The sequence below is a fragment of the Alligator mississippiensis genome, chromosome 2, assembly GCF_030867095.1.
Source record: "Alligator mississippiensis isolate rAllMis1 chromosome 2, rAllMis1, whole genome shotgun sequence".
Lineage (NCBI taxonomy): Eukaryota > Metazoa > Chordata > Crocodylia > Alligatoridae > Alligator > Alligator mississippiensis.
In genome coordinates this window covers 16,547,792-16,567,113 of record NC_081825.1, presented here as the reverse complement: position 1 = coordinate 16,567,113, position 19,322 = coordinate 16,547,792, and the positions used below count along the sequence as shown (strand labels likewise).

General features: G+C 43.6%; 1 protein-coding gene across 3 annotated transcripts in view; it reads right to left on the bottom strand.

Annotated features, from left to right (window-relative positions):
• The window catches only part of MAEA (macrophage erythroblast attacher, E3 ubiquitin ligase), a 94,529-nt gene that overhangs the window by 9,210 nt on the left and 65,997 nt on the right, over nt 1-19,322 (bottom strand). For all 3 annotated transcript variants that reach the window (XM_006276381.4, XM_006276382.4, XM_059721475.1), the window contains one exon: nt 12,500-12,608. In XM_006276381.4, coding sequence (XP_006276443.1) covers nt 12,500-12,608 — 109 coding nt within the window. The remainder of the gene's footprint in view (nt 1-12,499; nt 12,609-19,322) is intronic.

The following is a 19,322-nucleotide window of genomic DNA, read 5'->3' as shown; positions in this document are numbered from 1 at the left end:
CTATACAAGGTACAACGAGGGTCATTAAACCTCTGTGGGTCCTATAGAAATGGGAGTACATTAGGATCAAGAATCCTCTTGAAAGACAAGGAAACTGACGCATTGTTTTGTCTAAAATTACATATTTTTTGAGCTAGCTAAAAAAAAAAAAAAAATTGAGAGAGAGATTTGGAGCAGTCAAACATTCTGTGCATCTGTGCGCTTCAGATCTCTCACGTCCTGGAAGGTATGTATTTTAGACCGAGATTACCTGCAAGCTTAGGTCTCTGAGAAAGTATGCATTTAAGCTACTGAGAAAGTAAGGGGAAAGCCGAAGCAGCAAGGTCCCACTTTGGTGAAGGCTAACGTACAGGAAAGCCCGAGCCAGAGAGGCCAAGGAAATCCTGATGGAGCCTACTCAAGCCGAGAGAACATCGGCCCACTGTGATGGAACCCAGGCAACAGCTTCACGAGTGTCTAGTTGGAAAAGGTCTATTATAGCTGTGGCAAATGGTAAGAAACCTACTGCAAACTGAAAAAAATAAGAAAGCTTATCTTCCATTTCCAAAGTCGAAATTAAAAATAAATTGCAAGAGAACAAGATCCATGAGCAGTTAAAAAAAAAATCATTACATACAGATAATACTTCTTTTGATTAATCAGGTTACTTAAAAGATGCCTTGCATTTAAAACTAGCTATTTCTTTTGTATTTAGCATTATTTAAAATAGATTTAACCAATAAAAAGCTATTTTCAAAAGCTGGTTGTGTGTAACTTAACCAACTCTACTTGACTCATGAAAAACCTGGATTTTCTTTCAAACTGCAGCACACCCCTCACTTTTAGCTCTGGAGCTCTCCAGTGCATTTCCCTGTCAGCCTATAGGACAGCTGTCCCCACAATTAAAAATTCATTTTCAATTGAATTCCAATTTCTATCCAAAGGCAGTATGATCCAAGTGACAAGGAGAAAAGAAATTCTTTAGTAAATAAGACGTGTCATTCATTATTAACATAATAACAATGTAAAAATAAAATCTCTGAATAAGAGTATGAACAAACATTTTTAGCTGCTTTAAAAGGGGAGGAGGAACTGCTGCTTGGGAGCATGCATCAGCCATTACACCACGAACAAGCTATACAATTATGCAAACACAACAAGTGTATTGTAATAGCTTACAAATCAGTATCTGTTGATAACACTACAGTTATGTCGGTCTGTCTGCAGCCTAAATCAGGGGTGTCAAACAAATTAGTCAGCATGCCACGTTCCCGGCTGAAATGTACCACGCCCATAATTTCTCACCAAAATTTCTTATTCATTCAATTCAGTTTACCTTTTGTGACACACCAATATTACATGCAGAAATGCTACTAGTGGGTGTAACAACTTACGAAATTTGTCAGTGTATTACTTTTACTGCAAACAGGCCTCCATATGTGCAAAAAGGAATTTTTAAAAAAAGTATTTGCTACAACTTTTAAGGAAAATGAAGAGAATAAGATGAATTAAAAAAAAAAAACGCACCAAAAAAGCTTTTGCACATACTAATCTCTCACAAATTGCTAGTACTGCTCACAGACACCAGGCATCTCTTACTGCAACCATCTTCTTGATGTTTAGTTTGAAGGACTGTGTGACAGGGGGCCACCTTGCGGCCGATCTCCACGGCCCGCCCACCTGTCTCTGGGCAACCGCCCGCCTACCTCGCCCGCCACGCCTTTGATGTTAATTGATTCAGTTAAGATGTCAATTAAGCGGGAGGCTACCCATTTGGTGCCCCGATGCCAGGGGGCACTCTCTGCGGCTCCTACCTCCCCAATACTGCAGCCCAAGCCTCGCAGATGGCATCATGGTGTTCACATAATCACAGGCCCCCACGCTGGGCCCCAGAATCATCCTACCGGACCCCTCCAATCAGGCAGCCTCTCTGCCTTCATCCGGGCTACCTAGCCCTCCAAAGTCATTTTCCCCTCTCGGGCGTGGTCCCCCCGGGACCTTCGGCTACTAGCCCTGGCCCACCTCCAGGCCAGTCAGGACCCCAGGCCCCTGGCTCTTGGGCGTCCCTCGCGGTGGGCCCCTGGCCCTTTTGACCCTCCTGGTCCTGGCCCCAGCATGGGCCAGTCGAGGGTACTCTCTGGTTCGGGCTGGGTCTCTAGCCCCTCACTCTCTCTCAGGGTCCGCTCCCTGGGCCCCTCCACATATAGGGTTACCCACCCGCTGGTGGGAGCTAGGGGTTAAGGCGCTCCGACCCGCCTTTCACTAGGGTGATAACTGGCCTGGCATTTCCTGGGGGCTCCCGCACCACTGAGAGCCCCACCAGGTCACCCACTCCTGGCAGGGTGCAGTTTTAGGACATGCCCAGGACCAGGAGCCTCCTTACCAACCCCTTGCAGCTCCCCCTTACCTCCGGGTCGTTCTCAGCAGCCCTTTGGCCAGGCGATGTTGCTGCCTGGCTTCCAGCAGCCAAACTGCACTGTTTATATAGGCAGCCCTTACCTCAAAATGGCTGCCCATGTCAGGCACCTGGAGGCTGCCAGCTCCAGGCCCTTAAAGTGGCAGGCACACACAGTGCACTGCCACAGACTGTACCGAGGCCACTTCCAGGATGGCATTCAGTGCTTATCACTGAGTCTGAGTGTTGTTTTGACTCACTGGGTGTCTACATGAGACATTTACTGTGGAGTTGCCTAATTAGATCCACAGTAAGATCTCTCAGCATCTACATGTGCAGTGCTATCAGGACTCAGGAAACTAATTAACTACACCATAAATTAGTACTTGTAAAACGTAAGTTTTACAGCAGAGTTTTATACTCTGCAGCAATGTACATGTAGATGCTGACCTGGTAAACTGGGGCACAGGGGTGCTTCATTGTGGGGGTCTATCTGCTGGCTAGCTCCAAACTGGAACAACCTCATGCCCCAGCCAGCCCCTACAAGGCACACTGAGCTAAGTCAGAGCAGCCCCAGGGGCTGGCAGGCTGACTCCCCAGGCCCCCCTCCTCCAACCGAGCTCAACGTAATGTGGTCCTGGGTGCACGTTCAAACACGGGGCTCAAGAGCAATAAACTCTGCAACATGCATTAGAGTTCATTGCTGTGCATTAGTAGCATGTGTAGATGATGCTAATTACCACCATGATGCTAACTGTCGAGATCTGTTTGCACGTGTTCACAAATAAGGAATTTATTCCTGGATAATCTTCTCCCAAGTATCATAAACTTTTGTGAATTTCAACTGTTGAAAACTTGAACTTAGTGTTACACTGATCTTCAGTGTGTTTCATTTGCAGTTCTTGAGGGGCATCTTTCACAGGAAAAGGAAACTGGGTACTAAGAGACTGACCTTTGCGCTTCATGGCTCCAGAAGTCAGAGAACCTGCCTTGTAATTTGTGTCTGAGATCAGCAATCTTGACCACATACTTCTCCAAGCCTTCACTACCTTCAAACCCAGTAGCACTGAGCAGTGACTTCAATGTGGGGAAACGTGCTACAATGCACTGAGAAAATCGCTTTTTTGAAAGAGGCAATTTAATTGTAAAGACACACAGTGCTGTAAAACTTAGTCATAACGTGGTGCCAACTTGGCATTCTCATGTTCAGCGTATTGAGATATCTCATGTCCACAATGAAGGGAAGGTCTTGCAAACAATCTTCATCTTGCAGTTCAGTCACAGGTTTCCGTTTCTTGCTTATAAATACTTTAGTCTCACAGTCTGAAGACAGGCCAATACGTATGGCAGTTTATAATGAAAGCCAACTTCCTCCAAGAGCTAGTTGCTAATGGTTGAGGGCCTTGGCTCAGGGTTAAAGTTACTGTTTAACTACAATCTCATCACATGATCCATGCTCAGAATTTTTGGCACAAATTGTTCCCTGATGCAGAACACAATGAAAAATACAAAGCTGCATGATCTGGATCAAGACTCTGCCTTTTGCACTCAAGTTTCATCACAAATCTCCCCTTCTTATTATGGGAAGTGGCCAGGCTGCTGCAACACTCACTGCCCTTTTCAAGTCCTCACCTAATTTGTTCACAGCACAGCCACACTGTTGAAACTGTCCTCTCCTGTACTTATACCTTCCACTGGCACTAACTCCACAAATTCCTGTTACACTCATACCTTGACTGACATCCCAAATGAACATAGTTAGCTGTGCAATAGGTCACTCTCATCAAAACTTTCACAGAATCATGCAATAGCAGGATCAATAGGGTGGTTGGAGTTTGCGCAGTTCAAACCCCTGCTCAGGGCAGGATTGTCCCTGTCAAGTGACTGAGTAACCTGTTTTTAAAAACATCCAACGATAGGAGATTCCAGCACTGCTGCATTACCTGTTCCAATGCTCAACCATCCTCAGAGAGAACACTTTTCCTAATGTCCAATCTAAATTCTTCTTGCTGTAATTTAAAACAGCTACTCCTTGCCCTAGCCCCTGTACCCATAGTATGAAAATTATTAGACTTTCTCCTTCCTATAGCCACATTTAAGGTATTTGAAGATTTATAAAATCCCACCTCAGTTCTTTCAGCCTAGCTTCACAAGTCATGCTTTGCAGGCCTCTACTTTTTGTCACTCTGCATTAAACACTTCTTAAATTTGTCCTTCTTACTAGCAATTGGGGGTCAGTGCTGAATTGAGCAGAAGAATTACTCTCCTTGATTTGCAAGCGACACTCCTATTAATACACAACTCAGTATGCTACTGGCGTTTGTTTTTTTTTTAAAAACAAGAGTGCACTGTTGGCTCATCCTATTCAAGTTCATGATCTAGTGACCCTAGGTCCTTCTCTGCAGTACTGCAGCCTAGAGCAGGGGCGGGCAAAATGTGGCTCAGGGGCTGGATGTGGCCTGCCAGGCCATTCTATCCGGCCTGTGGGGCCCCTAAAAAATTTAGAAAATTAATGTTTATCTGCCCTGGGCTGCCTGTCATGTGGCTCTCGATGGCTTGCCAAAACTCAGTAAGCGGCCCTCTGCTCAAAATAATTGCCCGCCCCTGGCCTAGAGAGTCCTTTCCCAATCTATATTTGTGCATGTTATGGGACGTCTTGTTGAATTTCACCTGACTGATTGTGGACCATTTCTCCATTCTACCCTGGCCATTCTGGATCCTAGCCCTACAACCCCAGAGTGCCTGCAACTGCACCCAACTTGGTGCCTGTCAATTTGCTACATGTATGCTCAAACCTAATTTACCAAATCAGTAATGAAGATTTGAAAAAATACTGGACCTAGAATTGACCCCTGGGAATTCCACTTGATACCTTCCCCTAACAAGCTACTGAGCCAATGACTGCTCACTGAGGACAATCATCCAAACAGTTGTGTATCTACCTTACAGTACTTCTGCTTATCTAATTCAGGGGTGGGCAAAATGGAGGTGTGGCCAATAGTTGGATTCTATTTCCCAGCAGCCTCTGCTCGCATGGCTGGGGCTGATCTTCACGGAGACCCCAGCTGCTACACTGTGATAGCACAAGGCTGGGGTTGCTATAGAGACCGGCCCCAGCCGTACTGGCAGGGCATGTGGTAGGGCAGGGGGCTGCTCCAGAGCCACTGGGATCTTGCGGTGGGGGCAACTTCATCTGGGGCCAGGGCAGAGCTGCGATCTGTCTCTTGCATGCTCTGGGCTGGGGCGCATAGGCAACAGATCACAGCTCTGCCCTGGCCCCAGACCAAGTTGCCCCCTGCTGCAAGATCCCAGTGGCTCCGGAGAATCCCCCTGCCCTGCCCCATACCCTGCCAGTGCCGGTTTGGATGATTGTTCTGACAGTGCCGGTTCTCCACAGCAACCCGAGTCTTGCCTACCACAGCGCAGCAGCTGGGGTTTCCATGGAGACTGGCCCCAGCCTTGTGGGCAGGGGCTGCTGGGAAACTGAATCCGCTGCCAGCCAGATCCGGCCCACAGACTGGATTTTGCCTGCCTCTGGTCTATTTCCTTAGCTTACTAACGGAAGACAGTGTCAAAAGCCTTGCTAAGGTTATCACATCCACAGCTCTCTTCATCCCAGAACCTGTCATTGTAATAAATCAAGTTGATCAAACATGATTTGTTCTTGGTTAATCCATGCTGGGTGTTTTAGATCACTTTACTATTTCTAAGCACCTGGAGGAAAGCAAAGTCAGACTGACCATTCTAATTCCCCAGATCCTCTTCCTTCCCTTTCTTAAAAGGCGGGCTCTGTATTAGCGCTTTTCTAGTCATCTTGGACCTCACCCAGTTTCCCCGAACCCTTAAAAACGATAGGCAATGGATCTAAAATTAAATCTCAGCCAATTTCTTTTGTACTGGCAGGGCATGTGGTAGGGCAGGGGGCTGCTCTGGAGCCACTGGGATCTTGCGGTGGGGGCAACTTGGTCTGGGGCCAGGGCAGAGCTGCGATCTGTCTCTTGCATGCTCTGGGCAGGGGTGCATAGGCAATGGATCACAAAACTTCAAATTTTGATTCAAAACTTACAATTTTGTAAGTTGATATACTCTAGGGTGCATCAACTTTAGCTTTGCCAGCTTTAAAACATGTAGCTTCTCTACATAATCCCTAACCAAGGGGTGGGAAATTATTTGGGCCCAAGGGCCACATAAGAAGTTTTGATGAACTGTTATGGACTGGGTCAGCACCACCCCTCTCCCATCTTCCTCCCCTCCAACTCATCAAAACTCCTATGGGGCTTGGGGCAGGCAAGAAGCAGTGCTTGGGAGCAGGATGAGTGGGCAAGGCCAGGATCATGTGGCTAGGTCATGGGGCAGTGATAGCCTGGGGCCAGGGCTAAGCCAAGATCCGCTCCCTGCATACTCTGTCCTGTGGGGGAAGGAGAGGTGTGCATGGGGGGGAGAGGCGTGGCTGTCTGAGCGCTAGGTCCCGGAAGCCAGTCGAGGGCGAGGGAAGAACGTGGGAGGCAGCAGAGTTCATCCCACCGGTGCGATCTGTGGCTGCCCCAACGGAGCTCTGCGTGGGGCCGAGCCCCACCCGGGGCAGCCCATACTGTGCTCCCACCCACCAGCCCAATCAGCACACAGCTTCTGGTGGGGCTGTTCCCAGTGCAGCTGCAGTCAGCCAGGTGCTGCTATGGCTCCAACCAGCCAGGTGCTGCTATAGCTGCCCTCACCTCCAGCTGGAGCTGCCCAACTGAAGCTCACCCGCAGTGCAGCACAGGCCACCCCTGGAGCTGAGGGGAGTGGAGCAGCACACAGCTTGCTGTAGCTGCACTGGGAACACCTCTGCCAGAAGCCGTGTGCGCTGGCTGGGGCCTGGGCTGATGGGGCTGTTCTGCTCCCCTTACCTCCATTTGTGGCTCCTCCTCCTGCTTCTGACCCTGCTGCGCTGCTTTGAGCGGGGGGAGAGGGGGGATGGGAAGGGGGTTGTACAGTTGGGCAGCTCCTGCCTCAGTGTGCTGGGCTCCAGCTCCCAGCTGCCTTCCACCCAAATCCATCTGCCCTTTTTTCTTTGCACTGGGCTAGTTTGTTCCGGAGCCCTTAATAAGGCTTCCTTAAAAAGCAGACAAGCTCCTCTAGATGCCTTTTCCCCTCTGACTTGCTTTGCAGGGGATCCTGCCTACCCAGTTCTCTAGCTTTGTTTGTTTGCTTTTCTGAAGTCCGGTGGTCTTTATGTTTGACCCCTCTCCCACAACCCTAAGTGTAAGTTAAGCTACATAACTCCTTAAAATGCACATAAATTAGCTTATTTCCCTGCTTAGCAAATTGACTAACACTTTTTTTTTTTTTTTTAGTAAAAGCTATACTTGGTCACAATTATTTTATGGGTAGCAACCAACTAGAATTATTCTCTCTATAGGACAAGAAAAAGCACATGTGCAAAAACAACAACAGATTTAAATCAAGGTTTCTTTCTTATTGCTCTAAATCACTTATTTTTCATTTAAAATAACTGATTTAAGTGTATACAATGTGGACACAGGATTTCGATGATGCCTAGAAGTATAGGAAAAGCAAGAAGATATTCACTAATCAAAAGGACGGTTGCTAGAACCAATAGGCAAAATTTTCTGGAACATCAAATAAAATATCAAGAATATATTAAATGAATTATGAGAGAGTGAGTGTGTGAGAGCATCTTCCCACGCCCCCTAAACCAAATATAGAATCCTCTAAGGTCTAGATTTTTTTGCCTGGGTCTCACCTACTCTTCTTGCCAAAGCAACAGCCACCAAGAAAGCAGTTGCCCTAAAAAACAAACCAATAAGCAACAAATAAACAGTGGAGCAGGATGCTTTGGGTTTGAACCTATCAAGGATGTGAATAACAAGAAGTGGGATCACTCACATGATGGAACATTATGGTCAGGGCCTTAAGAAACCTTGGTCTCACAACTGTTAAGTGACAGAAAACTGATCAATTTTCCAGCACAGGACGGTTGGCTGATAAGGTAGCCAGATGCATCTTAACTGAGCTCCAGGTAGATCACTATGCTTCAGTTCCAGAAGGCAGTCCAGGATGAGGCTGGTATGAAAGGTTGATAAAGGAAGAGATCTCACACACCAGAACATCAGTGTACACCTAGCTAGGTAAGTCTTCTTAAATTTATCCTTTTCTAGTATGAATGAAGAAATTGAGAAGAAAAAAAGTAGGTTCATTCTTCTGCCAAGAGCCAAATGACACCTGAACCTCACAGCACAGATATGTCAATTCAGATGGAACAGCCTCCCTTCTAAGTGAGTTGGTCCAGGAGTGCCAGGACTGCCTTGGATTGGTTCACCCACCAGGATCTGAAGCAGGGGTAGGCAACGTTTTTTGGCTGGAGTGCCGAAAAAACTACAATCTCTAACTTGGAAGATGCTGGAGTGCCGACATGCTGGAGCTCAGAGCAGCTGTTTGCAGCCTCCCAGCTGCAGCCGGCCCATGGAGCCCGGTCTGCTTGCAACAGGGCTTGCAGACTTCCAGCCATCAGCTGGGAGCAGCCTGGGCTCCGTGACTGGCAGCAGCTCCTGAGAGCCCGGGCTGGTGGTGGTGGGCCGAGCAAAATGGCCTTGCGTGACATGCTCGGCACGTGTGCTGGGGGTTGCTGACCCCCGATATAAAGGAACATCTTGAAAGTGGAATTACTTTGGCCACACTGGAGCCAGCAAGATCAACTGTGCAGAGTCCATCTTGCCTCACATGGTACTCTCAAAAAATGGAGATATGAACAGAAAAATATAAAAATCTTCCTGATTGTGAAATAAGCAAGACAGACCATGAGCTTAGGGTGATGCCCCATACAGTGCTAAAGGACCTGTGTTTCTCGTTCTAAGACAGAATGTACTTTGGACATTGTCAGACCTGAATAACAAAGTCTTCTGCTTCCTTGTTTACTGCAGTTGTTGTAGTGGCATGGTCCATCATGCAATGCCGAGGATATCATGTAAGAGTACCTGGCATGCTCTACATACCATCTCGAGTGCTGATATATTTGTCTGAGGTTGTTTTTTTTTCTCCTCTGAAGACCAGAACAACTTGCACTCCGAGGTCACTGGTGTGCACTCTCCACCCTTGCAGGGAAGTGTTTGCCATGAGGGTCACTGAAGGCTGGCAGGGGAGAAACTGGGCACCCCCTGCATACATTGGATAATTCCTTAGACCAGGGACAGTCAAGTGGCATGAGTAGCCTCTGCATGCGAAATGTGGCAGACCGGGGAGACTGGGAAAACAGACAATACGGCAGTGGACAGGGCAGGGACTAGAAGACAGAACAGCAAAAATCAGGCAGGGTGCATAAAGCAGAGCAGTAGATTGGGTAGGTAGGTAGATTCCGTCTCCATGGGACCTGCAGGGGACTTTTACCTACCAAATGCGTTCCTAGTGTATGGTGTCAGATTCTCAATACATGCCAAAAAAAACACTCAAATATAGATGCTGTATTGTGCCAACAGGGCTTGGTGTTAAGACTATATTGGACTTGGTGGAACAAAGTTCCAGCTAGTCAACAGTTTAACCTTTTTTGGATTCCTTTTCCTGTTGGATGCTGAAAATGTCCTTTGCCTTCTTGTTAACCATGGCAATAGCAAAACAGGAAGGTGTGGAGAGTGTAAGTCAGCACCCTAGAGGAATTTGGTACCATTTGTCCATGTTGTGTGAGGGTGTGTGAGAAGTAGTAGGCATCTGCCAGAAATCTTTGCTGAAACCATAATGACCTTGCTTATGGGGAAGACCACCTTACTGAGAACAGGTTGTTGCAATATAGCCAACTGTCTGTGGGAAGGCCCACAAACTTCTCTATCTGGGCAATCCATCTTTTGAAGTCTACAAAGCCTATTGTACACCTAGGTGCCAAAATTAGGATTACAGCCTTGTCTGGAAGGAAGAGGAGAACAGACTAATATCAGCCTGTTCGCCAGCTCCAGGGAGTTCTGACCTGGACAATTAGGGACTTCTGTGGAGGGAGTGTCTATTAAAAATCAAAGCTTTGGAGTGTGAGTGAGCTTGATCAACATGATCTGCCAACTCCCGAATAGGAAACCCAGGGTCTGAACAGCCACATCAGAAAGGCAGAGAAACATCCATGAAGCCAATGGACCAGAAAACCAGGGGATTTGTGGAGACACCCCAGGAGTCCAGTGGGCCTTCCTTGAAGGAAGTCCCACAACTACAGTAGGACTGAATGTGTATGTGAAGTTGTGGACATCTTCAGAGTGGAAAGAAGAGTTCAACAAGAATTCTCTACTGGTTGGGCTGACCAACATAAAATAAGGGACAAGTACCTGAGTGGCGCTACTGCTGGAAGGCCCGACAGATCTGTGGTTAGTGCTGCTAGGATTAGTAAGAGTACACAATCTTTCAGTTCTGCCTAAGGTGCCAACTTGCTCAGAGCTGTGAAGCACCCTGACACTGAAGGAGACGGAGGAACAGTCAAATAAGGTGGGGTAGCCAGAGATGGTTGAGAGTAACCGAGGTGCTGGGTACTGAAGCTATAGAGTTGCGGTAGGTGTACAACTGAAGGCAAACCTCAGTGTTACCTAGGTGTTTGTCTTCATTTTCTGAACACTGCTTAAGGGGCTTCACAGAGCCAGGTTTTGTGCTGGTATGGTGCAGTGCTTTATCTGCAGCCCTGTATGGACTCTGTCTTGTTGGAGAGTAAACAAGAACATGGAGCCTCAGGATAGGGAACTCCCTCTGGAATTATCCTGAACTCTGTGCTCAGTAGACAACTTATGTGGTACAGATGAGGAAGATGAGTCTCTTCAACATACAAGTTGTGTTTTTCAGGGTTCTGATGCAATGGTTCAGATCAGCAACTTCCCCCATGGCACTTACCCACAGGGTAAACCTTGAGCCTGACCTTATGCTCCTTTCCAGTCTAGAAAGGGAGGAGTTTATAAACAGACTATTTCTGAAGATGCCAGATTCCCCTACACAATAAAAGCAATTAGTGTGCTCAACTGGATGGAAAGCACTTTAGGCCCAGACATCTAGGAAAACCCATGACAATCGGTGAGAAAAGGAAAGGGATGGGGAAAGAAAGAAGAGAGGCTTGAAGATGCAAGGGAGAACAATGGAGGTTCATGGAACAGGCATGTGGGTACAGGTATTACTAGAGCAAAACAGTCCCTGAGCTGAAGGGCTTACGGCACTAGTATGCCCAGTAAGGAACGCGTGTATGGGCAAGCACTTGAGGGATAACCTGCTTTCCACTTTCTACCCTGTGGCATGACTCAAGTGGGTGCACTAGTGATCATTTTAGGCCTCAAAAATCTAATAAATTCTGTTAATACTACATGGATTTTTGCTACTAAGCTTAATCATTAGCATTTTGCTTTGCCTGTTCAACTTAGGTTCTATGTACTGCCAAACAGTAGACTACTAAAAATAAATAACACTAGACTTTTCTCTGTTTCCCCCCTATAATGTTGAGTAATACTATTTAGGTTTTATTTATGAACATGTAAGAGGCAGTACACCTGATAAATCAGACTGTACAGAAGAGATAGCCATTATTTGTAGGAAGTTGGTTGATCAGTGTTAATCTAAACCTTGAGGTAGTTATTGATAGTAATGAATGCATCACGTCTTCCTAATTTTAAGTAGTAAAAATATGATGCGTTTAAATTGTTCAAGTCAAATCCATGAAACTCACACTGATATTTTTTTTAATTGTATTAAAAAAAAAAAATCAAAGATGATGCTGTTAGTATACAAAAATACTGCCTGCTATTGCTGACCAATACCGTCTCATAGTTTCCTTGTGTCCCCCTTGCAGTCTGCCTGCATATACCTTTTGAGAGCTTATAAAAGAAACATTCTTTTTTATATAGTCGTATCACAATAGGAACTTAGTCCATGACTAAGGATCTATGACTAGTATTACCATATGCACCTATATCATATGCATATGGTAATACAAATAATCATGTATAGATTATTTTTACAAGCAAAATAATTATCCACCCAGTTACACTACTATTTTTTTTAACTTAAGGATTGTTTATTCCTTGTACAGTTTATCTACACACTTGTCTTCTGTTCTTAGAAGAAAGTGTCTACATGACAATTTGCAACCTAATTGAACATATATTAAAAAGTTACCTTATAAGGGGAAATATGAGTGTCTGAAGGAAAGGCCAACATTCCCATCACTTGTCGGACCTCATCCAACTGACTTCCTTCAGCCTGACTGAAATGCTTTCTTGCATGTCTGGAATACAGAAATTAGAATACTTAGACAAATATAAACTCATTTGAATGGATTAATTTTACTGAAAGAAATTCATTTGCGTAATCAGTACGAAGGATCTTTTGAAAAAAAGAAGGCTCAACTATAGATTATGCACTCAAAGCACAAAACCCAGAGATGATATTGCATTTAAAAAGTCTTGAAAATACATTTTAAGGATTTGAATGGAAGAACGGTTTTAATCCTAGAGAGTTTATCTTAGCATTTCTTAGGTTTCTAATTTTAAGACGCAAAAAGTAAATAAATTACAAACGTAGATTAAGGCATGCATTCTATTACAAAAATAGACAGTGCTAATATCAGTTACACAAACCCAGGAATTCTTTCCATTCCTTTTCAGTATAACAGCCTAGATGTATAGAAAATACCTTGGCACACAAATGTAAAGATGAGAAGAGGGAGGAGAGCTAAGAATGGTAGCCAAAAATTTCATGTAATAAAACGTAAAGTAGCAAACTGGTAACAAAACACACGTGGTTTGCTGAGAACAGACTTGGCTATCAAGAGAACCTCATATTCACATCTAAAGAGTATGTTTTGAATTTTGTTTTTTTCTTCTCAGATACAAGTCAAACACAGCACTTCAAGTAGAAATGTAATGAATTGCATATTAAATAGTGTGAAGTTAGTCAACCTTTAATAGGAACAGAATTATTCCATGCTTCCTCAATGTTAGCCATTAAAAAAATCCCACAGAAATTCATTCTGGAGATTTATTATAAACTATATTATGTTTAAAAAAATACTAAGAGTCTAGCATTTGGAATCTGAGCATAGGAACTGCCATTTACTCTGGCAGACTATATTATATCCATCTTGCTCAGTATTCTGTGTTGCACAATGGCAGAGAGTGGATATGGAAAGGAAGAGTGAACAGGGTCTCCCCCCCACCAACACGCACACTGTTCCTCTCTCACTAGCAGCCTCTAGCATTTAAGGTCTAGGAAATTCTGATTCAGAGCTGTACCCCTAACTCCCATGCTCAATTGCTATGGATGCACCTTTCCTCCAAGAATCTGTCTAATCCCTTTTTGAATCTGATTAAACTGTCAGCTTCCACAATGTCTTGTGGCAATGAGTTCCAAGCTTTAATTACACACTGTGAAAAAGCTTCCTGTTAGTTTTAAAATTACTACCTAACAGTCATTTTATGACCCCTAGTTCTTGTATGGTGGAGAGAGTAAATAACTCCCCTCCTCTTCGCCATTTAGTATTTTGTAAACCTCTATGCGCCCCCGCCCCCTCCAAGCATCTGCTTTCTAAACTGAATAGGTCTAGCCTCTTGAACTGTGAACTCTCTAGACCTCTTTTCTGTATCTATAGTAGCCAAATGATTTATTGAAAGAAAAACTAAAATATTATTATTTAAAAAAAACCATAAAACCTTGAGAAATGTAACATTTAAAAACCAATGATATAATGTAAAAGTTTACTAAAGGCTAGCCAATATTTTAAGAACACTGGATCAAGGCTTGCTGAGAAAAGGTGTTATTATTACTCAGTCTAGGGCAGCCTGTGTCAAGTGCCATGTTTTCCATACTGAAATTCTAAAAGCAATCAAAACCCACAGCATTATAATTATGAGATGATACACAGTAGTATCACCCCCCAGTCTTTAACAGATAAGGATGAACCTAGTTGAGCACTTCTACAAAAACAACACAAAATTTGCAGTCACACACAACTGCGTTCTAAGCACATGAACCAGGAGTCAGAAAACCTGTATTTGATTCTTGCTTTTACCTTACTATACAACTACGGAATATCACTTCAGTGCCCAATGTTTCCAAAACACAAATCACTTCCACAAATAAATGGCATTCCTCAAATCATCATCTCTTGGGCTGAATTCAAACAGAGCTTTGGGAAAGTTATTTTTAAACATAACTTTGTAAGACGCTGCATTAGCTTGGCTCTGGCCAGACCACTGGTACCATGAGAACAGTCGCTATCAGTTTCTGTACTCCCACTTCCTTCCCTAGCCCAAACCAGGAAATACATGGAAGCTGCGTGGACAGATTGTTTCTAACCAGCTTCTTATAGTGAATGCATAATTTTAGAAAGGAAAATATTGTTTTCCAAGTACTGACAGTGTTAGAGGAGCAGCAAAACTACTCTGACAGCTTGAGAAAGGGGATCAGGCAATCTGAATACATTACAAGGCAATCAGGAGCGCCTGCATGCAGCGCTGCAGGGGCAGCTGGCACAAAGCACAAATTCAGACTCAGTAGCCACAGTACAAAAGAAAAAAGTTTGACTTGGAAGTGAGCAGCATTTTAAAGATATTGATAAAACTAAATATTTTTTGTTCTAAGTGATGGAGTCAGGAGAAAATGGCAGAGTGTACCAACCATCTCGAAAAAACTGCATTATGGCTTTTTATTCTCAACTGACTTTTAGTGCGAGCATTCCAACAAAATATAACTCACTGATATACAGGAAGAATACTGTGCGAGGCAAACTGGCAGGGATCTCGGGTAACTGTCCCAGTTCAGTGCACATGCACAAGCGAACCAGAATAAATGCCTTTGTTGGGTTTGGTGGCTCTTCTATATACCATGGAATATGCAATGGATCTTTCAGAGAGCCAATAGCACAGTAATGCTCCCACATTGGCTTGTTAGTTTAACTTAAGTGGAAAGTATAAAAACTATTTCAGATTGTAGTATACAAGATCAAGTAGATGGAAGACCCCTCTCACTCCCGTGTCTCTATTACAGGATCAAGATACAATGACTAGCTCATTCAGAAACGAATCTTGTCTCTCCAGCTTCCTGCTATTTTTTTTAAGTCTTTCCTTCTCCCCACAACCTCTCTCCCCCTTTCCCTGCCATGCTCATAAGCCTCCAACAGCTAAGGATGAACCTCTCTATTCAGCCAGCCAAAAATGGGAGGCAAGAAATAGGTGCAGTACAGTACTTGTAAGATGAGAACCAAGGCTATCACTCCACAGCAGTACAAACCCCCTGGGCCAGTCCTGGGAACCTCCCAAATGAATTCATCCTGCAATGTGTGTTCTGTTATCTTCCCTCCACTGTCTCTTAACAATTTTAATTTGTGTTTTGCCTTCTCTACCGTTAGAAGTTCAGCTGCTCTGCCCCATCCACACATTGCCATCTGAGTTCTTCAAGAATGTAAAATACAAGATTTGTTTCACTGTCTTTCTCCAATTCTTAATGGAAGAAAAAGCAAAACAGGATATATCTTCATTCTATGAAATCTAATAGAGAAGACTGCAACAGGCTCCTGAACAATATTTAAACTTAAGTCTAAAAATAAAACTATTTGGGTTACTCAGATGGCCCAAGCAACATCAACACTACATGCCCTCAATTATTACAGATGGCCAGTTTGCATCTAAACTACTGTATTTCATGGTGTATATGTTGACATGGTGTATAGGTCAACCCCCGGCCTTTCTAATCTGAAAGGTAAGGATATTCATAGGCACGGTGTATAAGTTGGGGTCAGGCTTGGCACTCTGCTGGTGTGGCTCTGTCCCCTGCAAGTGGCGCTGCTGGTGCTCACAGGGGATAGGGCCACTGTGAGCGGCACTGCCGAACACCAAGCCCAGTGCCATTCACAGGGGATGAGGCTCCACTAGCCAAGAGGTGAGCACAACCCCATCCGCTGGGAGCAGCGCTGGGCTTGGCATTTGGCAGCATCGCTCGCAGAATACAGGGCCAGGCTCAGCTAACACTGCCCCATCCCCTGCTAGTGGTTCCATCAGCGCTGCTGGCAGGGGATGGGGCCGCGCCAGCCAAGCGTCGAGCCCAGCCTTGTCCCTGATTTTTTGATGTGGCATGGTGTATAAGTCGAGTTTTGAAGCCCAATTTGTGCGTCCTAAAAGTCAAACTCGACTTGTATACTGTGAAATACAGTACTTCAAATGAAACCTACACCTAGCCTACTACAAACTTAAACGACAACTGTCTCCTACAACTAAAGTAACGATACCCAACGTATTTTCTTGGCCTCACTGCAGCCAATGGGAGTTTTTCCACTGACACTGCTGGAGTCAGAATTTCCCTCAGCATCTAAGATTAAAAGTAAAACACCCAAAGATTATGCACTGGTTACTCTCTCAGACTCTCTAAAGTGACACTGCAGACATCAGGGAAATATCACATTTGATTTGCTCATGCTATGAAAACTCACATACCTAAGAACATTTCTTTTACTGACAGACCAAAGTTTTACTACCATTAACAGAAGTATGTCAAATACCACTATAAGCTATGAGTTTGTCTTGTGCATCTTCACTAAAATTACCAGTTAAATTCTCATTGAAGATCAGATAACTGACAGAAAGAGTACAGTTTGATTTTTCAAATCCCAAAATTAATAAATTAACTTCTAATCTGCCTTTAAAGTTGACCTATTTATGATGAAGTTGTAAACGTATAGTGTACTTGACAAAACCAGAACCCATTTACCCGAGAAGTCAAATAAAATACATATTTGAGATCCTAAAATGTTTTACATTCATTCTTCTGACTATGCTGCTGCACCATACACCATTAAAAGCGATTTACAAACCACATCGAATTCTACCTACATGATTGAATGTATTCGCCAGAAAGTAGCAATAATTGAACAGAGAATGTAAAGTGTTATCAGGGAGGATGTGTTCGTGTTCTTTATTGTGCTCAATGGACCATACTAGAACACCTTTCTTATCTTGAGCACTTCTCTGACTGCTAGCAAAGTTCCCCTGAAAAGCACTCTGAAGTTATTCTACTTATCCCCTCCTGCTCAAAGAGAGATAAAATGAGGAAAAAACCAAGACCCAGACTAGACCAACTGCTGGAAAGGCAAGGTCAAGAAATGCATTTGTTTCCTTTCTCTCTTTGTCTACATAGTACTGGCGCTCATTAACTAAGATATGCCCTCTCTTCTCCCACATCCTCCCCCAAATGATCTACTTGAACACTAAAAAGTTCTGATAAAATTCGGACTCAAGTCTTCCATGATTAGCCATCATTGCCAAGCAACTTGCTACATCTTTTGCATACTGCCACAAAGGAAAACTTGGAGTGTAATTAAAAGTGCACTTTCAACTCAAGTGTAAAAATCTGACAAAAGACAAAGTCTGAAATTAATGTCAACAATACATCCCTAATTCATGGTTTTTGTAGCAGGTTTTGCTTTTAAAGAATAGTGGGAGGGGAGAAGGCTGCAAATTAAAAGCACAGTATATTAGCCTAAAATTTGATTTTTCTACCTTTGTGTGCGTCACAAACTTAACATAAACAAATAGTTATTGTATGTTCTTGAAGCTTGGTCTCTCAAGACCCCTTTGATGCTCTATTTTAGAATAACTAAGTGTGTACCCATAATATTCTAAAAAGCTTCAGAAATTCAAACATTGTTATTAAATAAGATATATATTTTAAAGCTCACACAAATTGCATCCTAAAAGCAATATGTCACTTTCGAGGTTCTCAGCAGGCAGTAAAGCAAAGCTTTCAAACTTATTTAAACACCAGCTGCGTTTCAACAAAATGTCAGCTCTCCGAGTTCCACTCAGACAGGAAACGACTTGGTAAACAGCCTCTTTCTCTGCTTTCTAATGGATGCCTGACCTATTTATTGCACCATGGACATAATACTGAAAGAATCCTGCTGCAGGCACTTAATAGAAGCAAGCTAATAAAAACAGAAGTTGAGATGGTGTGCTAGAAGTGAGAACTGTGTTACCTTCCAAAAAACGCTGGTTTCCAAAAAAGGTTTGTTAGCTGTCAATAAATCTGGTTTAAACTAGGCAGAAAAATGTTTAAAAATTCACTAATCGCCAAAGAGTATTTCCTAATGCATCTATCTTTGGGGGATAGCAGTATAAATGTTGAACAAATGCACACAGCTATGAGTGAATCAATGCTGTCAAAGGCAATGAATTAGACATAAAAAGGCATTTTGCAGTTCCCTTTTACCTTATGGCAGGATATAAAAACCAACTGAGCCAGCACTATTACAACTGGAAAAGTTTTAATTGCCAGATGCATCCAAGGAAATCTGCTTTATATATAAACACCAACACAATTTGCTTGTGAAAAAACTAATACGATTATTTAAAATATGCATGTAGTCCACCTACAGAACAAATCAAGGTTAAACATCAATTTATAGATTGACTTTGCAATATAGGAAGTCTTAAAAAGAATGCCATCTACTTATAATAAAAGGGTGGAATTACTTGCAATCCCTTCTAGTGGGAAGAAAATGAAAAACCCATAAGCTGATTTTGTAGGGTATTTATTGTTAGGCAATGAGGGAAAAGGAAAACTGATTTTACAATAATGGAAAATAACGGACTTTCTAATCAAAATCTTATGCATTCATTTAAGAAAGCTGGGCATAGAAGTAGCACTCAAGCTGGCCATCATCAGGTGATACTACTCATAGAATAATGGTGCCTAACACAGTATCTTCCCAAGCATGAAGTGCAGTACATACCCTACCCCCTCAAAAAAAGGCAGTAACAGCCACAACAAGTAAGTAATGGTTATGACATTGCAAGCTGATGTCTGGTGAGCATCTTAGGACACCTAAACATGTCTAGATGTCTGCTCTGATGCATGCATTGGAGCAGATTCTGCCGGAGCATGTTAATTATATGCGCTCCAGCAGCCATGTCACGTTTATTCAGCGTCCCCATGCTTCAAAATGGTGGCA